The sequence below is a fragment of the Pan paniscus genome, chromosome 13, assembly GCF_029289425.2.
Source record: "Pan paniscus chromosome 13, NHGRI_mPanPan1-v2.0_pri, whole genome shotgun sequence".
Lineage (NCBI taxonomy): Eukaryota > Metazoa > Chordata > Mammalia > Primates > Hominidae > Pan > Pan paniscus.
Window position 1 is genome coordinate 61349970 of NC_073262.2, and position 11842 is coordinate 61361811.

General features: G+C 43.2%; 1 protein-coding gene across 1 annotated transcript in view; it reads left to right on the forward strand.

Annotated features, from left to right (window-relative positions):
• The window catches only part of PKP4 (plakophilin 4), a 227178-nt gene extending 217905 nt beyond the window's left edge, over positions 1 to 9273 (forward strand). Inside the window, exons 18-22 of the mRNA XM_034954312.2 lie at positions 1525 to 1609; positions 1731 to 1848; positions 4583 to 4711; positions 6425 to 6498; positions 8271 to 9273. Of these exons, the coding sequence (XP_034810203.2) occupies positions 1525 to 1609; positions 1731 to 1848; positions 4583 to 4711; positions 6425 to 6498; positions 8271 to 8519 (655 nt within the window). The 3' untranslated portion in view covers positions 8520 to 9273. The remainder of the gene's footprint in view (positions 1 to 1524; positions 1610 to 1730; positions 1849 to 4582; positions 4712 to 6424; positions 6499 to 8270) is intronic.
• The last annotated feature ends 2569 nt before the right edge of the window (positions 9274 to 11842 follow it).

The window sequence follows — 11842 nt, forward strand, 5'->3', positions numbered from 1 at the left end:
CAGCGGCTCCCAAGGTGAAATACAGTGACTCAGGATGAGGACTGCAACTTGACCTTCGGATGTAACAATATGGAGGTCCTATATTTAAGAGAAGATGGGATGGTGGAAATTAGAGATGCAAGTACATAACTCTTTCAAGGAGTTTTGCTGCAAAGGAGAGCAAAGAATCTTCCTTGCTTTTCTCATGGGTCAGGTTTCTGCTCATGGAATTTGTGTCTGAAAATATGTAGTCTGTTTTTGTCAAGGCATATCCTGGGCACGGTCCTGCCTGGTCGAGTGTTTCAGTTGTCATCCTCCCAGGCAGCTGTGGAATCTGCCTTTTGAGCCTCATCCTGCTGCCTAGCACTTAAAGACAGATGGGTGAACAAAGCAGCAATGGCCGGGCCCAGCTGAGAACAGGGTGGCTATGTGGGGCAAGTGCCCTGCTCCCCCAAATCTGTCTTCCAGAGGCTGTCTTGGGTGCCTGAAATTTCATCTGTGTTTATTTCTTTGGGGTATTTAGCTATTGCCTGTTCCATAGTCCAATTTGGAAATAAAAAGGTCAGAAAGGCTTTGAGTGGGTTGGCTTTACCTGGCTCTGCTCACCTTAAACCCTCAGAATCATTAGCAACCCATGTTCTGTTGTTAGGGGCTGAGGAAGTAGCTCACCACTTGCTCCCCTCCCTTGTCCTCCTCCACTTCATGAGAGTTTAATTGGGAAGATAAGGAGTAGAAGAGAAAACCAGATTTTAGATCGGGTATATACATTTGAAGTCAAACTGTCAATGGAGTTTTAAGATTGAAGTGTTCAGTTGTCCTTAGGGCTAACTCTGCAAGCACTGGTCCATGAGTACCACCCAAATGTAGAGATCTGAGGGCCTTAGCTGAGGCAGGAAGTCCCCTCTTCAGTTACTGGTGAGGCCACTGACTTACAGCAGCAGCTCCCAAGGTGAATCCAGTGACTGGTGGTCGGCTATGCTTAAGCAGAGCACCAGCATTTGCAAAATGTCCTCAGAGAGGGGAAATAATATCTGTGACCATGTTTTCCAAATTCAACATTAGAACGCACATTAGTCTACTTAGAGGTATGAATGATAAGGCAATGGAGGTATTTAGATGAAGGCTTAATAAAGAAGGAGGGATAAAACATACTCACTTGGGAGGGTCTCCAGACACTCAGAATGTAGAGTCATGGTTGCATGAATCCCAAAGCCCCAGTGAGATCAGTGGCCCTCAGTAAAGATACGGAGGGAGGTTGGGATTGACACCTACAGAGATCCTCAGCTCAGGTTCGTCCCGGCCACAGCTGCTCCACAGAGCTCACTGCCTGATGGCCTCACTTCAGTTCTTGCCACCTCTTGCCAATTCCAAACCTGATCGACTCCCAGGCACACCTGGTCCCTTTGTGGTGTGTCCTGCAGTAGCCTCCATCCCTGTGGCCCTGAGAGCGATGGCCTGTTGGCCACTGATTTTCATCCTGCACCCCTCTGAGTGGGGCTGAGGCTGTGTCACCCACATTCATTAATATCCTTGCTCTCTACCTAGATCATCTCTGAAAGTGGTGAAGGCAGCAGCCCAGGTCTTGAATACATTATGGCAATATCGGGACCTCCGGAGCATTTATAAAAAGGTAACCTACAAGAATAGCTCTGGCATAATTAGCATTCATCAGAGCACACACTCATAATCATTTATTGTAATGAAATGTCATTATTCATTTTGAGAGGTTTCTTTTTCTCTTAACTCTGCAGGATGGGTGGAATCAGAACCATTTTATTACACCTGTGTCGACATTGGAGCGAGACCGATTCAAATCACATCCTTCCTTGTCTACCACCAACCAACAGATGTCACCCATCATTCAGTCAGGTCAGTGGGAAAATGCCACTCCTTGGCAAGAACCTTTGTGTGACAGAACATTGTTCCCCAGCCAGAGAAGATCAAACATAAGCTGGTTAAGCCTGTCATCTCCAACACTACCCATGCAGCAGAGAACTTTCTGTAGGAATCACACACCATTATAAACCACAAGCCCACTTTCTTCCTTCCTTTTTAAAAGTGTATACAATTTTACATCAGCAACAGCGCCCCGGGCCCTGCCCTCAAGTCTGCCTCACTAAGTGTGAGAAGGGGCCCTGAAACCTGCAGTTGACAGACTGGACAGGGGATCGGGGTGCCTGAGAGTGGAGGGCCACACTTCGAGACGCACTGGGTTATGCCTGAAAGTGGCTGCCCTGTATGCCAGCTGGCCATGAGGTTGGAGTCTCCTCCAAAGTGAATTTTTTTAACTTTTCTTAGTGAAACCTTTTAGAAGCAGGGTCCGTAAAGAGGACCTTTAAGGTCTTCAGATCCGCAACCTGGGAGAGCTGCCTGCTTTCCAGTTAAACCTCCTTCCTCTGCAGACCCCCAGCATCTGCTGCTAATGGAAGCAGGCCTTACCGTGTGGGTCTGTAGGAATTCCTTTTGATTTTTAAGTTGGGAATCCTGGCAACCATACTACCTACTTCTTTGTAATGTTTAACTTGATGGAAAGAATGTTTTGAGATTCAGACTAAATTTTTTTACATGTAAGGGCTGATTATTACTGCCAAGCCAATCAGTCCTATAAATCTAATTCTTTCCAAAATGAGAAAGGAAAAATAATAAGTATCTTATTTTTATTTGGCTTTAAGTCACCCATTTGGACTTTTAAATATTATCTGTTTTATTCAGCACTGCTACTGCTGGCAGTCTTATTTCTCATGTGGACAAATGTGGCCAAAAAGACGAATATACATGGCCAGTGGTTCTTGCCACATAATTGGATGTCCCCACTTGAACTAGAATTTTTTTTAATTGTCTGTGCTTGTTGTGCATGGTATATATCTTAGTTTTTAAATTATGGGTTGCTTTCTTGAAAGAAACCTACGTGTCTGGTTTTTAACATCCTTGCTAAGCTCCCAGGTATAGCCTGAAACTGCTTTCTTTTAGAAAAATGCTCAGAACCTTTCAGGGTCTTGGGAATAGAGGTGCCAGGGAAATTAAGATGTGTGGCTCTATAACAAAAGGCACATAGACAAGCAAAGGATAATTTTAGATTAGTACGAGCTTGTCCAATCTGCGGCCCATGGGTTTTATGCGTCCCAGGATGGCTTTGCGGCCCAACACAAATTTGTAAATTTTCTTAAAACATTATGAGATTTTTTTGGTGATTTTTTTTTTTTTAGTTCCTCAGTTATTGTTAATGTTAGTGTATTTTATGTGTGGCCCAAGATAATTATTACTCTTCAATGTGGCCCAAGGAAGCCAAAAGATTGCACACCCCTGGATCATTAGCACATAGTTACTGAATAGTGACCTTGTTTTCAGGACCCCTTAAATATACCTGCTGGACAGTGTTGGCTAGCCCCATTCAAATTCCTAGGTGCCTTTTGGGATTCTAGTCAGTGGTAGGGAATACTCCACTTCTGCTTCTCCAGTTATTCTAAGGGCTGATAATGCATCCCTTCACACTAGTGTGGGATCTGCTTCCGGGCATGTCTGATGCCTTGCTGATGTCATTGGAGGCAGGCGGGTATGCTTTCTGTCCTACTACCTTCTGGAAAGTAAGCAAGGTGAGCAGCACATAGACATTGTCCATACGTGCTTACATGTTTAACACTGAGCAATCCTATGTCAGTGAGGTGACTTTTTAGGAAAACTGTTTCATTGTCAGTCTTCCTCTGAAAGCATCAATTTATGCAAAACCACTGGTGTCAAGGTTTGGGGGGCTGTTGCTTTCGAGTGTATCAAGTGAGTAAGTGGCCACTCTTATTTGAAATTAACTTTAGGGGAAGCAAGATGATTTTTTTAATAAGAAAAAGAAAAAATGTGAAATGTTTCTCTCTTCCTTCTGTGCCACAGTGTCCAAAAAGAGTCCTAAGGATAGATACGGTGTTATTAGATGTTGGCTGAAGCTGGGGTAAAACAGTCCTCTGGGCCTTTCTGAGGTCAGGGCTTAGCACCATGTGCGCTTCCTAATGAGCCAGGCTTACTGGGTTTAAATTGTTTCCTTGATCACCATAAAAAGAATTATAAATTTTACAGAATGGGTGCTTTTATTCAAACATGTTTAGAGATGTGGATATTTTGGAAATAATTAGAAATCAAAACATGCCATAAAACTTCTGTTGGCTGAAGAGCTATACATAAAGGATAATAGGTGGGTATTTTGCAAGCAACTGAACTGGGATCATAAAATAACAAGTATAACTCTTGCATGGCTAGTAAGTTATTATCACTCAGTTTCAAACGCCTAGTCAAGACATTGAGACAGACTAGTGGGGAAAGCTGCATGATCTCTACACTGTGCCTCTTTAGCCGGGCAGCTTGCCCTCCAGCTTGAGAGTGAGCCCCGGTGTTGACTTTGCTGATTTGTGCAGTGGCAGGCCTGCATGCAGGTAGCACTTGCCGTACTTGGGTCTAGCTGCTCTTCCACTCCCAGCACCTCTGAGATATTTTCAGCACCAGCTGTGTGTCATTTCTAGTTACTGACCTTTGTGTTTCTGGAGAGGATTTTCCACAGATACTGATGCTGATTTCTCTTTCTTCCCCTCTTTCTCTCCTCCTTTGCCTCTCCCTTCAGTCGGCAGCACCTCTTCCTCACCAGCACTGTTAGGAATCAGAGACCCTCGCTCTGAATACGATAGGACCCAGCCACCTATGCAGTATTACAATAGCCAAGGGGATGCCACACATAAAGGCCTGTACCCTGGTAAGACGCCAGTTGGGTGTGTGATACAGTCTCTTGAAAAGCCGCATTTCCAGGCGCTTGGCCAGTGGCCTGGGAAGTAGCCTGTGCTTGTATTGAGACAGTCCCCCAGCAGCAAACCATGTTCCAGTCATTCCCTTTCCTACTTTGGGGATTGTTGCCTTTTCTGCTTGTTTAAAGTAAAACAAGCATGTACTTGTTTGTATGTATGTATGTATGTAGTTGTACGGTGGGCACAAATAAAAAGAGGGCTGTATCCAAATAAATCATTTCTGGCTGCTCACTGGCACAGTCCCTTTGCTCCGTCCCCTCCTGGCTTGAGCAGTCTCTGTGTTTTCCACATGCGTCAGAACCGTCAGCCCGGTGTCACTTTGCAGGGGCCACATCTTCTAGACTGGCTCATCTCTTAAATTCAAACCAGAGAATGGAGATCAATTTCATTTACATTTTCATGGAGAAGAGTTTGAATAAATAGCAAAAGGTATAATGTGATTCTTCTCAAAGTGATTATTTTTTAAGAATAACAAAAATAATGTTACATAGTGTTAATATTTTTATATCCTATTCAGAAAGCTGTGCATACAATTTATTTAAAGGATACCAGCCCAAAGGGTTACTAAGATTTCATACTGTTCCCATTCTCAACCGTCTGGCGATTATAACTACTTTAGATGTTCCAAATAAGTCAGTGTGAGCTACCCCACAAAAAGTACTCTTTTCTCAAACCTGTCTATTAAAAATAAATAAAAGCTGGTGGCAGCTTTACTCCTGCTGGGGGGGCAGTCTCCATTGTACTGTTGTCTTTGAAATTGTGATTTCACAGGACTATTTACTAATCGACTGTTGTTACTATGGCAATTAATAGCTCAGAAAATTGCAGATGCTACATTTCAACACCAAGCTCTGTGCAAAAGGAAATGCACATACCAGCTGAAGTGCATGGTTGCTTCCGATTTGCAGCAGCCTGCTTTATCTTACAGATCGCCTCTTTAGCATGCATGCCCTTCTGTATCTTCTTCGCTTGCTTCAATAAACTAATTTGCCTCAAGTACGTTTCATTTTCCTCATTAAAAAAATAAAAATCTTTGCTAGCCTTAACAATAATGGAAGGGTAACATCATCAGGAGTCTACTATGGACTTTTGAAGACAGTTATCTCATTATTACCAAGTTCCTTTTGTATTAAAACATACTTAAATATGCCAGGTACAAGACTGTGCCTCCATTGTGGCTCCTTCCTTGACCTGAGATTTTGAATCCCAGTTGTTTGTTTGGAAGGCATGGGGCTTGTTCGAATATTGTGTTTCGCTTCTCCTCTCTGACCCACTGCTGTAGCTCAGAGCCCTGGAAAAGGAGTGTTCCTCAGCTCAGGATCCCGTGCTGCTGTCCAAAGCCAGCTGGAGAAACCCTCCCACATATGAGCAGAGCTTGAGCAGGAACCTTTGCGCATGGGCTCTGCACTGGCATTGCTTTTTGGGGAAACACACGCGGCCTGTTTTTGCCATAGTTTTGCTATTAGCCCCCACCAGCCCTGAGGTAAGCAGCAGCCAGGCCAGATCCAGGGACCCTGAGCTGCTACCTCTCCCAGCCCGCATTGGCACTGGGGAAGACAGGCCCTGTCGGGGACAGTGCTAGCCCTAGTGCAGGGGAGACCACCCAGCCTAATGGACCAGAGTAATAAGCACTAGTTTTAATTTCATAAAATATTTTCTTACAGGCTCCAGCAAACCTTCACCAATTTACATCAGTTCCTATTCCTCACCAGCAAGAGAACAAAATAGACGGCTACAGGTGAATTTGCAATATCATTTTTACAGAAGGCTGATTAGCAGTTAACACAGTAAGGGGTCCACGTCGATTGACTTCCCAGAGCTGGGCCAACACGGCAGGGTCCTAGATGCTTTCCCTGGGGATCTTCACTCCTTGGAAACTCACGTGTGGTTTAAGCAAAGCATTTCCATGGTAGCCTCACGTTCTTGAGTATCCACATCGGTACTGCTGAGACCACCGTGCCACTGATGGGGACAGCCAAGAAGTCTTTAGTTCATGTCTTTTGCCCAGCAGTGTCCTTTTCCCACTCTTTCTGTTAAGCTCTAAAATCTCTTCCAGCCTCTGGGTGAGGGAAGGTTGGTAAGCACACTTCATGCCCTCATCACATTGTTCTCTTTTGTGTATACCTCGTTCTCCATCTCGCCCCTCCCTGTCCAAGCTCCACAATTTAAAAACACTGAGTCCATCACCAGGTCTGTTTGTCTCAGTGGTCAAGGTGGACTCAGCCCCTGCCGGGATGGACCTCACTGTGGGAGAGTGGGACTGGCGGTTATAACACACCCAGGCTTTGCTTTCATGAAGGGCCTGCAGTCAGTCTCAGGTCCTTCCCAGTGCCATGGCGAACTTGGACCATCTATCTGGTCTCTCCTCTTCCCTTTCAATGACACAGAGCAGCTGGAGTTTCCTAAAACAAGACTGTATCCTGTCCTTCAGATAAGGATGTGTTCTAAGACCTCTCCTTCTCGTCATCTTTTCTCTGTAGGTGGAAGAAAAAGAACTTTCCAAGTTATTCATAATTTATACTACAGTTTTTTAGTCAGGAAAAATAGACCAGAATCATAACTCTGGCTTGAAAGGAGAATTTAGCTCTGAAATCCTTATAATGTTAGAATGCATTGAGTTCCAGGACATGACATTGGTTTCTATATGGTAAATTTGTTAACATCTTACTAAGTAGGGGGATTTGGGCATAATCAAGAACATAGACATAATAACCATCACAATTTGAAGAAATTAGTGTGAGGTCAAAGCTAAGACTGAACAAAAGGAAATGGAGAGCAGTGAGCCCTGTGTGGGTGCCCACGTGTGCCTGGCCTTGCCCACTTACAGATGGACTTAGCCCTGGCTTGGGGAAGCCTTTTCCTCTAGAACCATATTTGCTCACGTGTGTCTCCTAATTTTACTATTCTGCCTTGAGATTGCTTATTCCTTTAATATTACAACTTAGAGCAGAGTTTCCAAAGTGTGACTGTTGTTCACCTAGCCACATACATCTTTTAAAATGTAGGGGTGGACTCCATCTTCATATCTGAAGTAAATGTTCTAAAAGATGGTTTGGTAATTATACAATTATCCAAGGCCCAGAAACCCAATCCTTGACTAAATTAGTGATGTGCTAATAATTCCCCTGTGTCAAACCAAATATCAAGACCATCCTCTCATTCGGCATGCCCAGGTAACAGGTGCCTCCACAGCTGAGCACACAGCAGGGCCTCCAGTAAGGAGGGGAGGTTTCTGGGGCCACCTGCCCTGAGATCTCAGGCTTTCTTGAGGCACCTGCTTCTCTAGAGGTCTTAGGACAGGAAACTCAGCAGCCTGCCTGAGAATGCAGCTTAAAATCCTTAAGAGCCCAATAGTAAACGCATAGTGTGCACCAGAAACAGCTTTTAACCTTAAACTGCAAATATTGAATATTGCTTTAAAAATATGAAGCAGGAAGCCCACATTAATTTTCCTAACACGTCTTTTTAAAAAATTGCTTTTATTTATTTGCCTTTTCATTTTGTCAACAGCATCAACAGCTGTATTATAGTCAAGATGACTCCAACAGAAAGAACTTTGATGCATACAGATTGTATTTGCAGTCTCCTCATAGCTATGAAGATCCTTATTTTGATGACCGAGTTCACTTTCCAGCTTCTACTGATTACTCAACACAGTACGGACTGAAATCGACCACAAATTATGTAGACTTTTATTCCACTAAACGACCTTCTTATAGAGCAGAACAGTACCCAGGGTCCCCAGACTCATGGGTGTAGCATCAAGATGCCCAACAGAGGAACTCTTTCTTTCTAACCTTGTTTGGATTGAGGTGAAAAGTCCATCTTGCTGATTTGATGATTGAAATGTGAAAGTGAAGTGGAAGGAATGAGTGAAGTGTGTTTTTTTTTTTTCTTTTTTGAGGAATTATCAGGGAAGTGAGGAAACGTTTGGGAGAGGACTTTCTAAGCTCTATTTAGGTGTTAGATCTAATTACTTACAGATTCTGTAGTCTGGTGAAGGTGTGGGTGACGTGATGAGAGGTTTGAGAAATGGGTGAAATGAAATGGGGGATGTGTAGGTCAAATCAAATTAAAGATGATTTTTTTAATGTGAATAAAGTTATGTTCTGATAGTTTGTACAGAAAAAATAAAATGGATGCCCATGTTTTATTGCTATTACTAAATGTCAAGATTGTATGCTATTATGTCTTGTAAATTTCTTTTGTTGGTGTAAATATGGAAATGCCACATTGGTTAAGTGCCATCATTTGTAATGCAGTGTGTCACTTGAAAAGAGATTTGAAGAAACTGACAACTTCAAAAGCAAATGAGAAGCCCAAGGAACTGTGAGCAATTAAAAGCAAACCGCGACACCCTTTGTCTCCACCACGCATAGTGTACTTTGGAAGCACAACGTCCAGGCTGGTACCGCAGCGCCATGCCCATTCCTCGCCTCGTTCATAGGACACTTCACTGCCATTTTCTATTCACATAAAAGAAAAATAAATGTGGAAATTTCATCCTTGGAAATGTGTTCTCTATTCTTTTTAAATTTTCTGTATGTATATGGAAAAGCAGATTTAATAAACACAAATCTAACTGCATGTTGGAAACAGCTTAAATATATCCAACTATTTTGGACTTTTCCTAGTTTTATATATACTTTGTGAGATGGACCACACCAAAGAATTAAGCTATGAACTTTCCTTCTCTGACAATCTAGGTATTTTTATTTCTTGGAATCTATTTCAAATCTAGTACCCTTCACAGTTTTATCATGTTTTTCTCAGACCCATATGTACATATCATCACTCTTCACCTAAGACAAGTTATATATGGCAGCCTGGCCATAACTAAATTGATATAACTAAATTGATACCTTTTTTAGGCATCATTTTTAAGAACTCAGTAACTTCATAAGAACAGTGGTTGGGCATTTATTTGGTTGGCACCAATATAATAAAACAAATTCTAAATTATGATCTTGTTGAGTAATTCCTGGATTAGGAATGGGGTAGGGGAAAGAAGCCCCACAGTAGGGTAGGCAGAGGTCCCCATAGCACCACACAGCATTACTTGGGAGCTTTTCTCCATCTGTGGAGGCAATGAGGGACACCAGGCCCAAAGTCTGAGGCCTTCTCAGGTCTTGCAGTTTCCACCCTTCAGTCCTAGCTCCTGGATCTTTGTTGGTGTAAATATGGAAATGCCACATTGGTTAAGTGCCATCGTGGAAAACTAGGAACTAGTTTACCTGTAGCTGTACTAGGAAAACTAGGAACTAACGCCAATGGCAAGTCAAACCCAGAAGTGTTGTCTTAGCTCAATATACCCTGCAAGTGTAATACAAATCACAGATTAAAACATTTGTACTTATATTTGTGAGTATATGGAAAGACACCCAAGAGAAAGCTGCGTTTTCTTGCCGAATGGACAGCAGCCCAAGATGAGCATCCAAAGTGAAATGGAAATACCAGTGCGAGCATGAAGGTTCCTAAGATCTGCAAGCCGGGAGCCCTGCTGGGGTGCCTTCCGAAGAACACCCGAGCCAGCTTGCGGAGTCGACTGCCCAGCTACTGAGCCCTGGCTGCCTCATACCTGGCGGAGCTCAGCAGACAGCCCTTGTTAGATGGCAGAGGTCGCCAGATGTTCCTGAGGAACTGGCATCAGGACTTCTGGGACGTAACTACTTCAGTTTCCAATCACTGACTTCCCTGAACCTGGTATCTTCAGATCTGGGTTGAAGCTGAAGGCTCAGTTGGGGAATCAGGAAAACAAGGGAATCGGAGCCAGCCCAAGCCAACTGACAATAACTTTCTTTTAGTGGCTGCATTAGTTTGGGGTAATGCTGTAACAGGCAGCATTTCAAAAACGGATCCAAATTTGGGTTGAAAATAACTCACCTGGGTCTCCAATCAGACCTAACAGAGCCAGAAAGAGGCCTGTACACGGGGACTGGGCGGAAGATCTAATGCCGTTTAAGACTCCTCCCTTGAGACCAGAGAAAAGAAACTGCAGACACAGCCTGAATGATACAAAAGTGCCTCATTGATGAAAAAACAAAGCCTACTATTCCTTCAAGGTGTGGGAATAAACAAGCTCTGCTAAAACAAAGTTGACTTTTTATTGCTGTCCTTACGTCACTAAGTAGCATATAGAATTCAGCCCACTTCCACCCTGTTCCAGAGGGTCAGGGCTGAACTGAGCCAATGTCAGTGAGCTAAACAAGGGTTTCCTTACCCTGATTGCACATTAAGAGTCACCTGGACCCCACCCTGACCACTCAAAACCACACAGGTGGTGTCCAGACATCAATATTCCTGAAAAGCTCCCTGGGTGATTGCAGCATACAGTCAAGTGAGAGCCACTTGGTACTACTCCCCATTCTCCCTCCATCCCTTGCTGCCGCACGACCTGAAAATTTAGCAGCTGGGGTTTAGGGTGCGGAGTTTGCCTAGAAGAGAGGGATAGATTTGGAGTGTTATCATTGAGATCTTAAACTTGGAAAGTCAGATGTGAGGTTTTTCTTTTTGCCAGAGTATGTCTTTTGCCTGCGCACACTTGTTTAAGGTTATGTCCTTTGAAGTCCATGAGTATCAGAAGTGATGACCACACAGTCCCGTAACTGTTCCAATCATTAATCCCTGGCCAGTGTTCTGCTGTCCACCTGATGCTGATTCTTGCACTGAAATACCAACAGGTCACTTTATTGACTGCTGACTATGTGCTCAGAGTACCATATACATTATCATCTAACCCTCACAGCACATGTGTGAGATCTGTACTAACAGCCCATTTAACATATCCTGAAGCAAACTTGGAAGACTAACTTGCTGAAGATCATACAGCCAGTAAGGGGCCATTAGCATTACACTCAACTACATTGCCAGTGGTTTTCATATTTAATAATTCAAGTTTCAGCTGAACTTCTACAAAGTTTTTCATCATTGCTTCAAATTTGCCAAAGGACTTTCTATTACTACTCTAAAAGGAGAAAACCATCACTTGCCATAAACTTTGGGCAAGTGATGGTTTTCTCATATACTTTTTTAGTAACCATAAAAATGAACAATTAACTATTAAAAAATATCAAATTGCTTTT